This window comes from Doryrhamphus excisus, linkage group LG3 (assembly GCF_037039965.1).
Source record: "Doryrhamphus excisus strain RoL-2023G ecotype Guam linkage group LG3, RoL_Dexc_Guam_v1.1, whole genome shotgun sequence".
Lineage (NCBI taxonomy): Eukaryota > Metazoa > Chordata > Actinopteri > Syngnathiformes > Syngnathidae > Doryrhamphus > Doryrhamphus excisus.
In genome coordinates this window covers 23,680,737-23,701,053 of record NC_136359.1, presented here as the reverse complement: position 1 = coordinate 23,701,053, position 20,317 = coordinate 23,680,737, and the positions used below count along the sequence as shown (strand labels likewise).

The 20,317-nt window shown below is 39.7% G+C and overlaps 1 protein-coding gene and 1 long non-coding RNA gene across 3 annotated transcripts in view; both read right to left on the bottom strand.

The window, feature by feature from the left end:
- Positions 1-18,094, bottom strand: part of mtmr3 (myotubularin related protein 3) — a 28,680-nt gene extending 10,586 nt beyond the window's left edge. For both annotated transcript variants that reach the window (XM_058069873.2, XM_058069874.2), the window contains exons 1-15: positions 17,910-18,094; positions 16,003-16,077; positions 15,694-15,750; positions 14,723-14,812; positions 12,854-12,970; positions 7,719-7,801; positions 7,424-7,590; positions 7,243-7,339; positions 6,868-6,981; positions 4,627-4,817; positions 4,129-4,260; positions 3,898-4,009; positions 2,312-2,507; positions 1,366-1,551; positions 899-1,069 (exon numbers count right to left, since the gene is read on the bottom strand). In XM_058069873.2, coding sequence (XP_057925856.2) covers positions 899-1,069; positions 1,366-1,551; positions 2,312-2,507; positions 3,898-4,009; positions 4,129-4,260; positions 4,627-4,817; positions 6,868-6,981; positions 7,243-7,339; positions 7,424-7,590; positions 7,719-7,801; positions 12,854-12,970; positions 14,723-14,812; positions 15,694-15,696 — 1,659 coding nt within the window. In that variant the 5' untranslated portion in view covers positions 15,697-15,750; positions 16,003-16,077; positions 17,910-18,094. The remainder of the gene's footprint in view (positions 1-898; positions 1,070-1,365; positions 1,552-2,311; positions 2,508-3,897; positions 4,010-4,128; positions 4,261-4,626; positions 4,818-6,867; positions 6,982-7,242; positions 7,340-7,423; positions 7,591-7,718; positions 7,802-12,853; positions 12,971-14,722; positions 14,813-15,693; positions 15,751-16,002; positions 16,078-17,909) is intronic.
- LOC144898236 (uncharacterized) overlaps positions 1-20,317 on the bottom strand; it is a 98,324-nt gene that overhangs the window by 76,041 nt on the left and 1,966 nt on the right. The gene's annotated exons all lie outside the window — the stretch shown is intronic.

Here is a 20,317-nt window from a genome sequence, read left to right as displayed (position 1 = left end):
AGGGGAACTGCATTTTGTTATGTGAAACATGCACAGATATTTATTTCCCTGTTTTCTGCATTATAACGCCAGAAAATTATTTAACATGAGCTAGCTAAGTATGCATGTCATTGGGACCTTGTTGACGGAAGTAGCATTAGATCTGATGGGCTCTGTGAAATCAATGCGCCGAGGAAAGATGTTCCGGTAATGTCTTAAATCATTAAAATATGGCAAGATACTGATAGTATTACATGTTATCATCAATGTATTTTGTTCTTGCATGATCACAGGGTGTATATAGAATTAGTTTTTTTTTTTTAAAGAGCACTTTGTAGTCGAAATAGGTGTGTCCCAATGACATGCATTGTTAGCTAGCTCATATTTACTTGTTTTCTGGTGATATAATGCAAAGAAAAGAGAGATAAAAATGTGTTCATGTTTTACATAAAGATTATGAGGGACGGGCAGCACGGCGGTCGAGTGGTTAGCGCGCAGACCTCACAGCTAGGAGGACCAGGGTTCGATTTCACCCTCGGCCATCTCTGTGTGGAGTTTGCATGTTCTCCCCGTGCATGCGTGGGTTTTCTCCGGGTACTCCGGTTTCCTCCCACATTCCAAAAACATGCTAGGTTAATTAGCAACTCCAAATTGTCCATAGGTATGAATGTGAGTGTGAATGGTTGTTTGTCTATATGTGATTGTTATCTGTGATTGGCTGGCGACCAGTCCAGGGTGTACCCCGCCTCTCACCCGAAGACAGCTGGGATAGGCTCCAGCACCCCCCGTGACCCTCATGAGGAAAAAGCGGTAGAAAATAAATGAATTAATTAATTATGATGGGTAACATTAAAAAAAAGTGCAGTTCCCCTTCACTCTTAATGCTGAACATGCAGGAATGTGCCAACGGTGTACATACAGTCTCAGAGTGTGAAGAGTACAGCATGTTCCTCAGAGTGCGGTTGGCGGGTCTCAGCAGGGACCAAACTGAGCAGGTCCTCTCTTGAACGTGGCGGTCCTCCCTCTCTTTGCCGCTGTTACATAGGAAGGTGCCAAACAGACAGGAGTAGGTGTGTTGCACCAGCTTCACCTGCATTCACACACACACACACACACACACACACATATATATACATAAACATGTTCAAACTAGAAAACAGAGGTGTAATAACAGCTGTGGCAACATCGTAAGATTTCCTGGCAATGCATCACAGGTTAATTTGCCATTTTGACCTTCTTCCAGAATGTTATGTAGTTAATACTTTTTTGTTGGTCAGCCCTGCACTAGTGTCTGTGCAGGCTTAAGTAAGCCCTTACCTGGGAAAAAAAATATATAAATGCATGTAAATAATACTACATACAGTACAGTTGAACAGCAGAACTCACCAGGAAGGCCTCGTTAAATTCAAAGGAGCATGGAAACTGCCTCTGCAGCTGGTGAACGCAGTCCAGCCACTGCAGGAAGACTGGACAGCGTTCGTTCACGTCCTCTGAGTTTTCTCCATGGCCGCAGCGATCGGCAAACTTGTGGCCGAAGTCCAACCAGTCTGTCTCCACTAAAACTTGGAAGCCCTACACAAACATATTTAACATTGAACTTCCTGCACATACTTACTGTACAGTGTTTTGACACTGTATCACTGCTCCATATTGTCCTTAAGAGAAACTCCACTACAATACAAATGTATTAGCACACCAGTCACAATTATTTTTGACAATTGTAGAAACAAAAATGCTATTGTTATTTATCTAATGAATGAACTGAAAGTATTTTTTTTATTTATGTATTTTTTTTGACACCGCAAAACCGAAACTATTTTTAAAAAAATCATAAAAACACAATTTATAGCATTATATTTATAGTGTTTGTGAATAACAAAGGAACTAATATTGATATCATTATGAATCCAATTGCTAACGGTATGTTATCATGTCAATAAATCTGTGATAAATATGTGGCAGAACTATAACACTTGGTGGAGGTCTGCGCTCTCCAAGTGCTTTTCTGTTTTTTTTTTTTTTAAAGCCGTTATAGTCATGCAGTGATATAGCAAGGGACGGCTTGCTGATTTCGGAGTCGCCACAGCGGGTCTTTTGATCCCCATACTGATTTTGGCTTGAGCACTACATTTGAAAATTTGTACATAATAAATATTATTTAATTGTAGTGTTAAAAACAGCATGTGGATTAAAGAGCTTAAACACATAGTGAATTAGAAAAATATGAAAAATAAACCTTATATTTGGTGGCTAATACATTTGTATAGCATCTTTTGTGATAAAATATGTACCACTTTTATATACTTTACATAGTAACACTTTTCACTTGTACCTCTATAGTGCGGTAGTACGGGTCCAGCAGTAGCTTTGACAAAGCAACAATTTGAGGAGTGCGGTCCCAGCCATCAGAGCAATGCACCAAAACGGGCCTGTGGTCCCTATCCACAGCATTGACCACCAACAGGGCCGCCTTCAGAAGCAAGGATAGGTGCTGTAGCCACTTGGTGCTCTCCAGCGCAGACAGCCAGCTGCAAGGCACACAGACAGCAAAGACATTTAAGGCAAGGTACGATTTAAGGATGTATATCTTATAAGGTAAACTACATTGACTGTATTGCTGAAAGACAATTGATGTTAAGCTCTTTGTAAAAAAGGGTTCGAGTAGTTTGCACCCACACTAGTCAAATAAATTCAACTTTAGATGTCAAGTGTGCCTAAGCACTACACAGATGTGGGAGTATTTAGTTGATGTCATCTGAAATGAAGCTTTGTTTCATGTGCTACAGAGGCTAATCAAGTTTCATGGCGGTGTGGTCCTTTGAAAACTTTATATAGGTACGGTATTTGGGGGCAAGCACTTGGCAGGGTGTGGTAAATTTGAGGCCCGCGATGTGATCTTCCGACAGGCAGCGGCTAAAGCCCCCGGTCTCAACCCGCTGTACTTGCCAGTGTATGCAAAATTTGTGGATGAGTACCGCCTCAGTATGGATTTGGGAGAATGTAGACAATATGTAGAACTTTTAGTGCAGAGGGAGCATGCATGTGATCGGTGTTGGTATCGGGATCGGGCAATTTCACTCATAGATTATCACATACTACAGTATTAATTGGCCCTGTACCCTAGAAACCGCCCATGAATGATACGGGAAAAGGCCGAAATGATACTGTGTCAAAGCCCAGGGCAGTGATACTGATAAAATATAGAGTTTAACCATGTCCAGTATCAGCCCCCCGTAGCTGTCCACTCAGAGCGCGCTGCTCTGGTATCGTGCCCGTGAAACAACCAATCAGAGAACAGCGCACGAGCGTGAACACACAGCGTTTGTTTTGCTGCCGTCTGTGCTCTGTCAACATGTCGGCGTTTGACACTCCCGGCGAAAGACAAATAGGGAAAATAGCAAACAGAATATTAGAAATGGAACGTTTCATCACCATTAATGAGGAGGACACTCTTGAAATGATCGAAAAAAACTAAAAATGCAAAAAAGTCGGAAAACCGAGGGCGACCTCGAACTTTTTTCTGAATGGCTCATCGTGTTTATTTTATCAGAAAAGAAAATGGGGATGAATACGAGCCTGATTCTCTCAAATCAAAATTCAACTCTCTGGCACGTTACATGATGGAAAAACTAAAGCTAAATTTCCTGTGTTTACACTGTTTAGATATAATACATGTAATAAACTGAACATTTTCTGGAAAACGGTCTTTTGATTAAATAGTGCGTGATAATAAGCTCATGATTAAATAGTATGTGATAATAAGATCATCACATGGTTTGTCTGGTATCAGGCCAGGTATCATGCCCCCAAACCATGTGATAACCTATAATTATCGGTATCAGCAGCATAAAACCCTGATCGGAACATCCCTAAATATAACAACAGTTACTGAAAAAAATCTCCAAAAATATATCATACTTGGCTGGATCAGGCATCTGAGTGCAGAGGAAACGTAGAGACTGGAAACTCTTGCGGATGGAATGGATGTTAGCCATACCCATGAACACCACCTCACAGTTGGGATAGTATTCTGGAACATGAGAGAAATACATTCAAAATTTTGATTTTTTTTTTTTTTTTAATATACAGTATTTGGATTCAAACTGCTCTACTCCATCATCTACTGTAACGACACAAGATAAGGCCTACCAGGACATTCACAGCCTCCTCCCTTTGCCCGATTGGCTACAGCAGCTGCATAGGACCTGGCATCCAGGATCAGTAACTTGTGAGGCTGAATGGCCAACGTCTCCACCTCTGAGCTGTTGGTCATGGAGGACTCTGATACAATCAGACAACACATAAGTTATCCTTAACAACAAAGAGATATGCTTGACAACTTAGGTATAAACTAAGAAATCAGCATGAGTTTAAAGAAATAGCCCAATACCAAAATGGTGAAAGGGACCATTTAGTGCAGCAGTAAATGTTTCAGGTGATCTAATGTGGTTGCTCAACTTATGGAATATATTGCATCTATATAGTGTTTGTAGCTGTTGTGTATAAATGGGCCTGCCCGGACGGGTTACATTGCACAACCTTGGCTTCTGCCAAAAAAAATGAATCTAAGTCAACATTGCATGCACTGTACGTATGTGGATAGAATGCAGCAAAACGTTGAGTGAGGCAGATTGAGCTTGCTCCCACCAAAATCAGTATCCGGCAGCTCGGAGCCATTGGAGTAGGTCCCGTTGGACAGGTGTTTGTGAGAGGTGCTGTCCACGGCACAGGCCTTGGCGATGGACTGCACGAGGTGCTCGTCATCAGCATTCCTCCAGCCCCACCAACTGACCTCAGGCTGGCCGCAACGGGCAATCACAGCCCCTGTGCTCAGGTGCCTGGAAGAATGAAGTCATGTGAGGATTAATTACCGTAATGTCCGGTATATAAGATGCTACTTTTTTCTCATGCATTGAACCCCGCGACTTAAATAGTGATGCGGTGAATCTGTGGTCGGGTTCTGGTTTTGGGCCATCTTGTGTGCGAACTGGAGAGGACAGCACGGGTTTGGGGGCTGGCTGAGGTAGCGTTGGGAGTGACAACAAAAAATGGAAATGGAGTGGTGCAGAATGGGGCATGTGGTACTCAAGATGACGACTTTAGTAGTTTTACTTCCCAGCGGGAGAACAAGGAAAGTGTGAATTTCTTTTCTGTTGGGCTACTGTTTCACCAGCATGCATAGTTCAGAAAAAAAGTATTTATTGAATTAAAAGTGTGAAAAATCTGTGTACTAAAGATCCCATTTAAGACGTGTATACCTGCGGGCCATAGACCTGTGCAGCTGATTTATGTACAAATATTATTTTCTCCTAATATAGTGGGTGCTGCCTATATTCTGGTGCTCCTAGTTCGGAATTTATGGTATATTCTTTAATAATTAAACAATAATGACACATTGATTAATCCAGATCAGGGGTCTCAAACACGCAGCCCATGGGCTTGATATGAAAGTTTAATGTTAGTGCGGCCCGCACCAAGTTTCATATGGATGCTGTATGGTATCATGTACCCAGAAAAAATTATTACGTTTGATTAATGTTCATGTTAAAGGTTAAATAACTGTTAATAGTTATCCTCCCTATCCGTGTGGAAGTGGTAAGTTTTTGGCTATTTAAGTTTAAAGGAAATAACTTGAAGGCTACCGTTTAGGTCGCTAGCTCTCTAGTTTGCGAGTTAGCATGTGTCTCAAGACCCTGCAGTTGCGCAATATGTTGTGAATAACAAGGACACTAGTTTGAGGCCCCCGCCTTGATATGAAAGTTTAATGTCAGTGCGGCCCGCGCAAGTTTGATATGGATGCTGTATGGTATCATGTACCCAGAAAAAATTATTACGTTTGATTAATGTTCATGTTAAAGGTTAAATAACTGTTAATAGTTATCCTCCCTATCCGTGTGGAAGTGGTAAGTTTTTGGCTATTTAAGTTTAAAGGAAATAACTTGAAGGCTACCGTTTAGGTCGCTAGCTCTCTAGTTTGCGAGTTAGCATGTGTCTCAAGACCCTGCAGTTGCGCAATATGTTGTAAATAAAAAAAGTATAAATGTGACTATAGTCGTGTTTTGTCATGTCTACAGGGCTCTAATAATGCTTTGTTCATTTTATTCTGAAAAAAATAATTTGTCTACCCACCAACTATATGTGGTTTCTTAAGTTTTTATTATTTGCCCTTTTATTATTATTATTATATTTATTTATTACTGATTGATTGATTTTCTTTATTCTTGATTTGTTTATTTATTTTTCATCTTATTTTGTGCAGAAAAATAAAAATTAAGATATTTGAGAACAGTGGAATGTTTTATCAGAGCTTTTATTGTAGAAAATCGGAACCAAAGCACTGAAAACGTTTGCATATTTTTCCGTTTTTAATAAATGCGTTTTTTTGGAGGGGGGGAAACTTGATGCGGCCCAGCCTTGCCCAGACCCAAGCTTCAGTGGCCCACAGGTAAATTGAGTTTGAGACCCCTGATCTAGATAATTAATAGTTACAGTTAATAGCTATAGTCAATGTCATGCCAAAGAGGATTAAGGAAGTGCTCACACAAAATAGTGACACGTTGGGCACGTTATTTAGACAATAATGTGCGTTTAGTTATTTTGGACAGTCAATCTATACCGTTTTCCAAGGTGTACACTTAAGTTACTTACAAGTTTAATTTCTATAATGTTATAATATAATAAAAAGAAGGGGGTGTACTACTTTTTGTGAGCTACTGCAGTCAATAGTCAACAGACACTTTCACTACTTGATGAATTACATATAGTCGACATTAATACTTACACTTGCCTTAGAGATCGCTTATCGCATATTGCGTACAAATACGTCAAACGGCACGTAATTGCCAGGATACTGGTCTCAACTATCTAGTTTGATGAGAAACAACCAACCTATAAACCACTGCAGGAAACCTCTTCCAGGAGCGGAAGGCCGCCACATTTTCCAGCTCCTTGTCAGTGATCCAGGCTGGTACCAGAAGCTGCTGGGGATAACTGGGGCAAAGCCTGGTGGTTGAAAAAGACGCATGAGAGAAGACATTAGACCTGACTGCATTTGTGAAGGCTCAACAAAAGTCGACAGACATTTAATCCTGGGCTGGGTCTTTTTTTGTGCCCCAGGCACAGCGCCAGTGGAGTACAAAAAAACAACCTCACAAAAGTCTCACACATACTGAGCTGTATTATACGCCAATGAAAGCAAATGGGGAGATCAAAGTCACGGATATCAACACAGCAGCGGGTATTCAGAAAGAATACGGCCTTCACCTAAACTTGCAGTTGATGTCAGATATCCTCCAGGCATTTTGAGTGTCAAATCCCATCCTTTCCACCTCGTTTTTGAACCAGGAGATGACATGTTCACCTTAAGAACAGAGAAATCGGATATGACTGGAGTGCCTGCATTGATGCTGTCATTTGTGGGTGTGTATCTAAGATGGTGGGCTACCTGGTCTGCAAAGCTCGCCGTGCTGCTCCTTCTCGCCGGCATACACATCCATGCACCAGGCATGGAAGGCAAAGGAGAAGAGATCCTCCAAGCGAGAGGGGGGGCGCACGACTGCATTGAGACGCTTTAACCACTCCTGACATTGCTCAAAGGTGGAGAACTGACACCTTCACAGAAAAGGTGACACTTTTAAAGGATGTTCTTCAACATAGATGCAGATTATACAAAAATGAGTATAAAGAATAAGACGAGAGTCACACACACACACACACACACACACAGTCTTTGGTCTTACCGGACAACTTTGCAGTCCTTACAGGTGACATGTAGCTGGAACATATCACGACACTCCACATTCTCGATGAGCTGCAGAGGCACCTGCAAAGTAACAAATCGACTGTACAGGAATGTTCATTTGAAGCATTTATTAACCCGACACATGCAGTAAGTATCGATAACATTGGAGACTCAACTTAAAAATTAGTAAAAGTCAGGACAAAATGATAACTTCATGCAAGCAATAAGCTAGAAAAAACTGTTTTGCCAGAAAAACCACATTAGTTGTTGGTTGCTAGATTAGTCGCACTGGCCTTTTATTAATGCTTTAACACTCCCCAAAACTCTGTTAATATGCATAAGGCTATGAAATGGTAGACCAACTTGTATCTTGACTTGTGTTTTGCCTCAACTCCTTTTTTGCAGACAAAATGATTCAAAACTCATTCTAAATTTTATTTAAACAAACAGCATAAAAACCAATTCAAAATTAGTGATGGTAAAAGATTTTTGAACCAATGGCAGTTTGTTGACATTCTGTTCCTCCATTGTGTGCATATTTTTATTTGTATTGTTGTGTTTTCAGATGCAGGGCTCAACAATAACAATGTACCGATGGCCCGGGGCGAGTTAAAACAAAATTCGGGTAAGTAAATCCAATCAGTGATACAGTAAAGTCTCGTTATATCGATATCGGTTATAACGAATTACTACTTATTACGATACTATTTTCATTTCCCGGCAAATTTCTAGTCTTTTGTGATGTAATTTGTTCAGTTAGTACGATACCCGGTTATTATGATAATCCAGTTACTACGATGCCCTTTTCATCTCCCGCCAGCCAATTTGGTCTGCTTATATCGATACAAAAGCAGCTTAAATCAATCTTTGCTTAAGGATTTCAATACCAAAAAAGAACACGGTGAACGGCTGTTTCCAGTCAACTTTATTTTTCACACTTCCACCACCAGAGCGCAGCACACACACACCGATTCCCGCACTTCCTGGTTCAGAGGTCATGCTCAACCCGCCCCACATAGCTGGCCAAACACATGCCTGCAACAAATGAACCAACTGACAAAGCATACACACCTATTCCAACGAAGACGCAAGCGTACAAATACATGTATTTAATTGTGTTGTATTCAGATATCTTTTTATCGCTTGCAATAATCACTGTTTTTCATATGTACATGCTGGCGTTTGTGGTTTCTCTCGTGTGTATAGAATCTATACACATGAGAGAAACCACGAACGCAGTTGGTTCTTCTGTTGCAGGCATGTGTTTGGCCAGCTATGTGGGGCGGGTTGAGCATGACCTGTGAACCAGGAAGTGCGGGAATCGGTGTGTGTGCTGCGCTCTGGTGGTGGAAGTGTGAAAAATAAAGTTGACTGGAAGAAGCCGTTCGCCGTGTTCTTTTTTTGGTATTGAAATCCTTAAGCAAAGATTGATTTAAGCTGCTTTATTGCCCACTTTTAATGCAGTTCGGCGCAGGATCGGATATATCAACAGTCCGGTTATATCGATATTTTTTCCGACTCCCGACAATATCAACATATTGAGACTTTACCGTATGATATCATTATGGCAGTCTTTTCATTTTACATGGGGCAAGTTCGGGCAAGTAGTTCTCACCTTAAGGATTCCCCATGGGCAAGTCAGTTTTGTTTTTAATGTAGAGCCCTGTGATGCTTTGTGCACTTTGTAATTTTGTTGTGTTCATACATAAATCTTCCTTTCAGTGGCTAACAATACCAGTTACTGTGGAATCAAGGTTAATACTGCCATGCTTTTAATGTGAAGGTTACTTTGCGCTGAAGAGTGTGTGCGCGTTTTAAATGCCGTGTAACTAAACTTGTGGTTTCATGCTGCTTATCAATAAGGATTAAGTTAATAATACTACACCACGTGTTGACATGGAGTGGAGGATTGACCAATTTGTCATAGAAATATGACCCTTTTGAATCTCAAATGTTATGTTGACAAAAGTGTTGGACCGTGTGAAAAAAAATATATATGGTGGACTGAGACTTGATGGAGTTGGTTGACAAAAAGCAGGTTCCAGTATATTACAAACAGTACAGTTTTTGAACTCGCCACCTAACAGTAATCTAGAGCCTCAGGCTGGGGTTCACGCGCAGTCTGGATGCATGCATGATTGACAGGCAGTCATCAGCAGGCCAAGGTTCTGCTACTAAAGAATGATGACAGGCTGTCTGTCAGATGACCTTGGTTGATGTGTTGATTTTGCGTAATGACTTTTGCTTTAATTTAGTGCTTGAAGCTTAACATGGTCTACAAGCAGGTCTTCTACGTAGCAACCAAATTTCATAAAAGGCATACAAAATGCTACAGAACCACCCCAAGCCGTGCATGTCTGATACTTACTGACACCTCACAACAACAACTCTGATCAGAAACAAAACAGAAAGGATAATGTAAACGGTTCTTGATGAGTTGAAACTATTCTCCATCCACACAGGGCTGCGACCATGGCACATTCTAGATGTCCCGCATCATGCAGACGCAGTAATTCCTGCTAAGATAATCTGGACGTCATCAAAATTCCTGGGCTGCTAGCGCACTTCCAGCACTTCCCTGCCGGCGATTTGCGAGACCCCTGCCATGTGATGCTCATGCTCTATCAACTCGTCCAAATAATGAGAGTGCAAACATTTGGTCCCTTTGATGTGAGCACAGAGAAGCAGTGTAAGCCTGGAACCTAAAGCGACATCGCGGTTCAAACATCGCTCCCCTGATTCCATCGAGGTTTTTAAAAAAAAAAAAAAATCACAAATGATTGCTGTTTCATGGTTGACTATGGCATGATAATAATCCAAAAATATTGAAAAACAAGTTATATGTAGTATTTTGGTCACTAGGCGTATGTAATATTTGAATATAAATGTAAATCCTGCCATTTGGTGTCAAAGTGCCAAGTTTCTGGCTTCTTACCGTGGTCCTTCTTCGCCGATCCATTTGAAAACCTTGCAATGTGTTGTAAACAAAGAATAATAGGAGCGTAAGAGTGACTAAAGAGGTTTTTATATCATGTCCAAGGGGCTTTGATAATGGTCAAAAAACATATTTACAAAGTCCATTTATTAATAAAAGGGACGACTGCGTGTATGTATCTGAATACTGTATGTGTTACAGAAGCGCTGATTGATCGGCTACCGATCAATATCGTCCGAGTTCTGTTAAAAAACATGTATGAAGGCCAACACAAAAACCAATCGGCGTGTGACGCAAATTGTCTGTTGTGTCATGTCTTATTTCCCAAGTATTCGTATTACTCCAAAACATGCAACCAATGACCGATACTACTTATAAATAAATGGAAAAATGTATGGTTTAGCCATGCGATCGGTATCTGTCTATATCAATAAACAATGTTTAAAATGGAGTGGGGAAGATGGACAAAGTAGTCAAAAATGTCCCACTTCCACACTTAACAGGAGGAGAACTTGTCAGAGGTCGCCAACTATCATACAGCTTAAATTTAAATTTTAATCTTTTGAAAATGTGACCTGATACAACAACAGAATTCAACTAACAGAAATGCAGACTTGTGTAGGCTTACTTTGAAATCATTTAAACACTAAACTACATGTCTTATTTCCCAAGTATTCGTATTACTCCAAAACATGCAACCAATGACCAATACTACTCATAAATAAATGGAAAAATTTGATCGGTATCGGTCTATCTCAATAGACTGTGTTTAAAATGGAGTGGAGAAGATGGAAAAAGTAGCCAAAAATGTACCACTTCCACACTTAACAGGAGGAGAACTTGTCAGAGGTCGCCAACTATCATGCAGCTTAAATTTTAATTTTAATCTTTTGAAAATGTGACCTGATACAACAACAGAATTCAACTAACAGAAATGCAGACTTGTGTAGGCTTACTTTGAAATAATTTAAACACTAAACTACATGTCTTATTTCCCAAGTATTCGTATTACTCCAAAACATGCAACCAATGACCAATACTACTCATAAATAAATGGAAAAATTTGATCGGTATCGGTCTATCTCAATAGATTGTGTTTAAAATGGAGTGGAGAAGATGGACAAAGTAGCCAAAAATGTACCACTTCCACACTTAACAGGAGGAGAACTTGTCAGAGGTCGCCAACTATCATGCAGCTTAAATTTTAATTTTAATCTTTTGAAAATGTGACCTGATACAACAAAGCAATTCAACAAAAGAAATGCAGACTTTTGTAGGCTTACTTTAAAATCATTTAAACTATGTAGGCTTTTTTGACTTGTCCCCGTATTTGTGTAAAAAATTTTATTTGTGTAGAACCACAACTCTAGATTATGCCGCACATTATCAATTCCAATTAGACTGATGCATTTTATTTCCAGGCAGAAGATACAAATTCACTTCACCTGAAATTTTGGTATAAATTCAAATATATGTGAACCACTTTTTCCTGAATTTTGATGGTCTAGTACAATTTCTATTTTTGTTTCATGATATTGAGGAAGAAGCGAAACTAATAAAAGTGTTCAAAACTATATGACTTGTCATTTACCCAAATTTCTCACTGTGCCAAGTCGGCAAGGGAGCAGCAGGCTTATCTGAATGCAGCACACGTTCCCTTATCTTGTGTGCTCACTTGCTTCACACGACACAAGTAAGCGTTTCCGACATTTACAAAGTGTGCGTTAGAAGTGGTGTCCGACAAAAAAAAATTGCGTTGCGGAAGCGTGAAAAAGGTTTTTGCCTTCAAATGGGGACATTCAAATTTGCAGTGGGGAAAGAGGATGTATCGTAAAATTATTTGGTAACACGGTTAGCTTCCCTTTTTAACCTGCTGAAATGACGACAAAGAGAGAAAGAGCGTGACTGTTGCACATCTACTCTGGAAGGACCGCCGCCATGGCAACAGCTAGTGCAGAGAAGTGAGTGTACAATTCGAGGTGGTGAAGAGTCACGTGGCGTCGCTGCCAGAGCAAATCATCTCTGAACGACTTGGTCACAATAGTGCTGGCACAATGGCTGCACAATGCCTCTGTCCATTCACAACATTCTGCCGTATTTTGACACTCATGAGTGCTTCAACGTTTTTTTTTTTTTAGTACATGACATGTGCTCTTGTATCTTTTATCAACTATATAACTTTTGCCAACGGTACTTACATTGACAACAGACTCCTTGAACTTGATGTGCAGGCGGTAGTTGGACATTGCAATGATGGCATCCTCTGCCCTGCCAACATACTCTGTAAACTCCCCGTGCAGCTCAGGAAAGGGCACCTAGCAACAGCAGGAAATTCAATATTTCAAAGATCACAATAACAGTTTGATCACCTGTGTTCATCATGTACAACACGTGGATCAGCACACGTATTGTTTACATATAATCTGATACTGGTGCTGAATCTGTTCATTTTAACAAATCAGTACTTGGAAAAAAGGAAAACAATAGCAGGGCTCGACAATAACGATGTACCGATGGCCCGGGGCAAGTTAAAACAAAATTGGGGCAAGTAAATCCAATCAGTGATATTCCCGTCGGGTAAGTTCACTTTGGCATGCCATATTGCAAAGAGTTTTTTTTTTTAAGTGGTTCTTGTTGGGTGTTGGTAAAACATGGACTGCGTAATTCCGGTGGTAATTTGCAAACGTTTGTCCGCGTTTTTACCCACACCTGTTCTTGTTCGCGATCAACCAATCAGCGATGGTTTGACTACAAAAACATCTATCATGGCGTCCCTGCCAACATGGTCTAATTCTTCAACAACTTCTGAAGGAAAACAGTAAAAAGTGATGAAACAGTGCCTCCTAAACAAGTATTTTATTAGCGGCAGCAAATCAAACGATGGCACAGGTGAGTGAATCACATTGCTGTGACAATTTGAAGTAGTTACAATGAAACACCACCGATTAGATCCAATACCAAGTGCTGATTTTTTTGCACAAGCTACAAAATCTAGCGCTTCCATTTCTCTGTGTATTTTTCCTCACCTTTGCTTCACAAATTATTGTTTGACCATTGAGCATTTTTTTTTCTGGATTAAAAACACTTTACTAGTACACAAATGTGTCTATTCAATAATGTTTCATTGTGGTGCACAACTTATAAATATCACTGCTTACTACGACTACGATGTGTAATGTAGTATGGCATGCCATGTTAACATACAATTTTTCAGACATTCCTCCAAATATAATGCGTCAGTACTATAATCTGATGAATTATCAGCATATATTGATATATGATATCATTATGGCGGTCTTTTCATTTTACATGTGGCAAGTTCGGGCAAGTAGTTCTCACCTTATGGGCAAGTAATTTTTGTTTTTAATGTAGAGCCCTGAATAGCCTTTTATTTTCATGGAATTTTCTGACATGTAAAGTGGAAGAGAACCAGAATTTCCCACACATTCATTTATTTATTTAATGGTGGTGGCTCGCAACAAACAAGATTTGGCACTACCTGTATAAAGCACCTGTTCTGCCAGAGAAGACAGGACAAAAGGGATCAATCAGTATTGCCAACTCAACAACGTTGTCTTTTATATTTAACGAGACCCGTGTAGATATTTTTTAAAAGAATGCAACTAGAGCATATATTTTTGTTTTTCTCAACCAGCAACGAGTGCTACTGTGAGGCCCTCCCTCATCTTGTTTGTTTACTCAATTTTTGCAAAGTCACTGTTGCCAATTATGCAAATGTAGGTCATTCCATCAACCTTCCACCGCAACCCACCACAAATAGATGTGATCCTGTGGGAAACACTGATACCATACAAATCAAAATTTAAATTTAATTTTAAATAGTCCATACCAAGATGAAGATAAAGCTTCTTTGGATGTAAACTCAATAAGCAAAAGTGACTAAAATGAAACAGGGTTTCAAATTCAATTCAAAATTCCCTTTTTCCAAACTCAGCTATAGGTTTAGAATAAGGTTATATCTTCAAATATTTATGCGTTATCGATATAATTAGATGAAGTGGTTGTCACAGCATGAGAAAAAGCAATGAAGGACGATGATTCCTCACCTGCATGTTCTCCTCCTCCAGGACGGGGGATTTCTTGGGGAAAATCTGATTGGCCTGGATACACTCCAAGCTCTTCTGCCCCTCTTCCTCCTGCACATAAAAAAGACCAGTTACAGCCACAAACTTCTTTCCCATACTGTATTTTCCTTAGGTATTAATATGGCTTCTCCACAGAACATTTGCCACTCACCCTGGCAAATATGCAACTGGTTTGCATAAACTGTCAATGGTTAAAAGGCTAGATGAAGACCACTTTGGCCACTGCTGTAATTTGGAATGGGAAAAACGAGCTTTATCCCACCTCTTGATTTTTCAAAACATGACCTTGGCACTGAAACATAATTCATTCCAAGTCTGTATTCACCCCATTCATTATTCATTCACTCCACGGTTACACACTGGTAGGAGTGGTAATCTACATCGCCATAGCTGCTCTGGCAATTTTGTATTTCTCCAACCACTACCAAGCATTCCTTCATATTTCATGTGCAGCACTGGAAGCGAGTATTCCAATCCCTGTGTGCTTTGTTTATTGTGAATGGAATAAAAAGATGAAAGAAGTAAAAAAAAAAAAAAAAAAAAAAGCATACAGATAATGGACAGTGTTGCTGCATCCTGCTGCTTGCTCAGCATAAGCTGCTGCTGCCGTTGCTGCATGCGAGGCAAACTGACGGACGGTCCCTGCAGCTGAATGATCAAGCATGCTGAGATAAAGAGCCTGAGAAGCCACCCAAACACAGTTTATTACACGCATCTATTATTGTGTTCATGGCGTACGCAATAGGATAAGGAATAACAGCAGTTCTAAAAGAAACGCCGCCCCGCTACCTTTGACACAGCAGTCGTTGACATAATTGTTACCTGTTAAACAGCCAATAAATATTTAACATCAATCGAGAATTTTCCATGCATACTGCATACAGGAGTTAACGCAGAGCAGTCAAGTCCATATTGAAAAGAAAGTACTGTACCATGGCCCCTGTGAAGGAGTGTGGGTCACCCAACTAGGAAGCCAGGCCTGCCCCGCCCTGTGCAAAAAAAGCAAAAAGACACATTTAAGAAACACGAAGCAAACACAAAAAAATGATTGTCTTGCATGTATGATGCAACAAAGGGAGAGTTGCAATATTTGTAGAAAATAATAGTCATATTTTGGCTTTTGCCAAGTCTAAAACCAAGTAATTTACCTTGAAAAATTAATTTTAAAGCAGCGACTCCAGAAACTATACGAGGCTGCAATGTTTACAAAAATACAATGATGCAACATTACTTGGTCTTACCACGGATGATCAGCAATGGACACTGTGTAGTCCAGATGATCTGGTTTAAGGTGTTCACAAGACAGACATGGAAATCTGTGGAAATGAAGGCAAACATCATTTTTGCATGAGAACATTCTTACCACTGGCAAAATAGCTGTACCGGTGCTCATAGTTAGTAGTAGTTAGTAGCCAAAAAACTAATTGTAAAAACTAACTGTGCACTTGCAAGACTAGTATGACCAACACAAAAATTGTTTATGGAATACATTCTTAAACCACCTAATCAATCAAAACGTCCTCATTAACTTAAGTCAGCTAAAATATGAGGTCAGTGGGAGCAGATCCTACACAAACCAAAGCATAAAGTAAAGGAGCAGAACAAAACCTGCACCCCCATCAGCAGCAGAGACAAGGACTGGATTGATAGTGACCAAGTATAAAGATTTGTGCCAGTCATGAACAACTGGTTCTCAATTTTTATTTTTTTTTCTGGTACTCAGCTCAGTTAATTTGTTCACCAACTCATTATTCGAACCACATATGTACGGATGCTTTGACAAAGCATCGTGTTTTAATGACTCACGGATACTTTGCTTTGACGAACTCCAGTTTCAATGACTCTCGGGCACTTGATGAAGACTCGTGAGACGAGCATCTTCAGCTTAGTTGCCGAGCTTATCGGGCATTTACATATGTATGTTCTTTATTGAATTTATTTAGTATTATTTACTTTACTTATCACCTATTTATATTACTATCATCATGTATTTTACTGAACAAGCCATCTACAAAGTCACTAGCTCAAGGTTAAATATTTTTCAACCAAAAAACACATGAGCATCACCGGCTAGCATATGTTACTAAGAGAAAATATGACAAAATGTCATATTTTCACAAGTTAAACAGCAAAAACTGATTAAATTGTCATTAACTGGTCCCTACACACAACCAACAATTTAGTCATGTTGTTGTTACGATAGCTATCACTGAATATATAACCTAACCTTAGCAGTCAAACTTAGCCAAAAATCAGCAAATCCTACAATAAATGTATCTAAATGAACAACAAAAATCAACAAAAGAGCCACTTGGGAGTCGGCTCTTCTGAATGAGCCGAGCCATAAGAACCGGCTCTTTTTTCTACATCACTAGAGTCTGACCCGGAGTTGAGAGTCACCCAGCTAAGCCCCTTTAGAGCTTTAACGGTATTGTTGCCCCGTGACATGCCACAATGTATCACAGGGTGTTTATATTATCCGCCGAACACCACAAATCTGTACTAACGTGTGTTTGTCTCGTTATTCCGCAGGAGAGGAGTTGATTCATTGCAATAAAGGGGAAGCACTACTTGCACAGCTAAGTGTTGACAGCGAGTCCAGCAATGGGATTAAATCATTAGGAATCGCAGAAGGGCCATGTTATAAACAAAGTATTAAAAAAAAAAAAAAAAAGAAATTGTACTATAACGTAATATTACGATGGCATGAAAACTATGCACAGGGATGGTGGGTTGTGTGCACAAGTTGTGCAAACAGCTAACAACTAATTACGTAAGATTACTCTTTTTTTCTCCCTCTTGTTTGCTGACGTTACATTTTATTGAGGGAAGTGACAGAAGAATGCAACCACCGTAAATGTTGCTCATGCTAACAAGCTACTGCTAATAATACCAAGCTCGATTACGGGGACCGCAATTAAACAAACATTAAAGACGACTTCTGAACAATACGCCACTGTAGCGCAGTGTTGTTCGCCGGCGGTCCCTTTTCTGTAGATTGCAAGGCTTGTTAGCAACCATTAGCTACTCCAGCTAACGCAGCTCGCAACTGTTTTTGTTGTTGTGAAGATGGAGGGCGGACCCCAAAGCGGAGGCCTCTGTCAAAACACACCGCCAACGAACGACCACAAGCCGGCATTATACTCACCAGCCGCGCGAGTGACGAGAGACGTTCAAAGGCCGCAGAATCACCCGAATCCCGTACAGTCGGTCGGCAGCAAATGAACCCGGAGAAGATAAACAGACATAGCCGAGCCGACGCTGAGCTTTCACTGTGTCCCTTTCCACCACTGAGCTGTCGTCGCCATTATCGCAAAATTGTCGGAGCCCGAGTTTACGTGTTTATGACGTCATCACGCCGAAGCCGTGCGATGGGGCGGGGCGGGGCCGCGGGGGGTTGGCGCTCGCGCAGCATGTGGTACAATCATGTAAACATTGGCGACCGCAATCACCGTAATATAGTACATTATTCAACTAATTAATATTAAAAACAATACCAGAAGTATTGGAAGTACCAGATTGTAAGCATCAAAACAAATATGCTGGTTTCTTGTATTTATTAATTCATTCCTTTCACAATATTTATGCCAGTTTTATCTATAACAGGGGTCTCAAACACGCGGCCCGCGGGTCAAATGTGGCCCGCAGGACACTAGTTTGAGGCCCCCGCCTTGATATGAAAGTTTCATGTTAGTGCGGCCCGCGCAAGTTTGATATGGATGCTGTATGGCAGGGGTCCCCAAACTTTTTCCAGTGAGGGCCACATGACTTTTCCCTCCTCTGAAGCGGGGCCAGGGTCAGGGTCGTTTGTTTGTTTATGTTCTATGACTGGGGCATGGTGTGGTTGTAGTCACGCTGCTCACAATAGGTTACCATTTCCAGTTCTATGACAGAAAAATGTACATGCTTTATTGTTCAAGGGGCCGGGTCAAATGTGGAAGTGGGCCGTGTCCGGGCCCCGGGCCTTAGTTTGGGGACCACTGCTGTATGGTATCATGTACCCAGAAAAAATTATTACGTTTGATTAATGTTCATGTTAAAGGTTAAATAACTGTTAATAGTTATCCTCCCTATCCGTGTGGAAGTGGTAAGTTTTTGGCTATTTAAGTTTAAAGGAAATAACTTGAAGGCTACCGTTTAGGTCGCTAGCTCTCTAGTTTGTGAGTTAGCATGTGTCTCAAGACCCTGCAGTTGCGCAATATGTTGTAAATAAAAAGAGTATAAATGTGACTATAGTCGTGTTTTGTCATGTCTACAGGGCTCTAATAATGCTTTGTTCATTTTAATCTGAAAAAAATCATTTGTCTACCCACCAACTATATGTGGTTTCTTAAGTTTTTATTATTTGCCCTTTTATTATTATTATTATTATTATATTTATTTATTACTGATTGATTGATTTTCTTTATTCTTGATTTGTTTATTTATTTTTCATCTTATTTTGTGTAGAAAAATAAAAATTAAGATATTTGAGAACAGTGGAATGTTTTATCAGAGCTTTTCTTGTAGAAAATCGGAACAAAAGCAACGTTTATTTATTTTTCTGTTTTTAATAAATGCGTTTTTTTTTGTTTTTTTTGGAAAACCTGATAGCTCCAGTGGCCCCCAAGTAAATTGAGTTTGAGACCCCTGATATATAACAAATCCTATATTTGTTTTTTTACTTATACAATGTTTATGCCAGTTGTATCTATAAAATAACCTGAATTCATCTACGTATTCATTATAAAATGCTTCTGTCAGTTTTATATAACGTGCCCTGCATTTATCTAATTATACAATGATTATGCCAGTTTGATCTGTTTATAAGAAAATGTTTGTCACCTGTATTTCCCATTTATTGTCTGTTATTTGAAAAATGTAACTGTATCCTATTGTACTCAATATTTATGTCGACTTGTACCTCTTTATAAACCCATTTACCTTTCTTTGGCTCAAAAAAATGGCAAAGTGGTACATGCAGAAAGTGAATTAGCAATAACTGTAAAAAAAAACCAAAAAAAACATTACTAAAATAGGGGGGAATAATTTTAAAATAATATTAAATTTCATTTAATTTCAAATGTGTGCTGATTTGAAATAATATAAGAAATAAAAACACCAACACAGCCATGTTTTAAATAATTATGTATTGAACGATGGCTTACATATGCAACTTTCCAAGAAGATCCATCTTTTAACATGTTTGAGCCATGATGTGAGAGGCATTATCTTTTTTTTTGCCTTTCAGGAAACTTTGCAAGAAAACCTCAATGTCATTTGTTCACAACGGCGCCAAATCATTTCATGTAAGCTGACCAATAATGTAAATGTTTAGTCACTCTATTATACCATATAATGAGTAGGTTCAGTTTTACAGAAAGCTTTGCTTTTGTAATAACACGGTTATAAAAAAAAAAGCCCAAACCCTCTTCAGTCAGTCATGCCTTATGAGTAGGCATAATGCACGAGGCGTATTATGATATGGCACCAAAACATGATTTCAGTACTTTGTATGACGGCAATGTTACTCGGGTAGTGGCTTTCAGAATGAAATCTATCGGCTGCAACATGCAT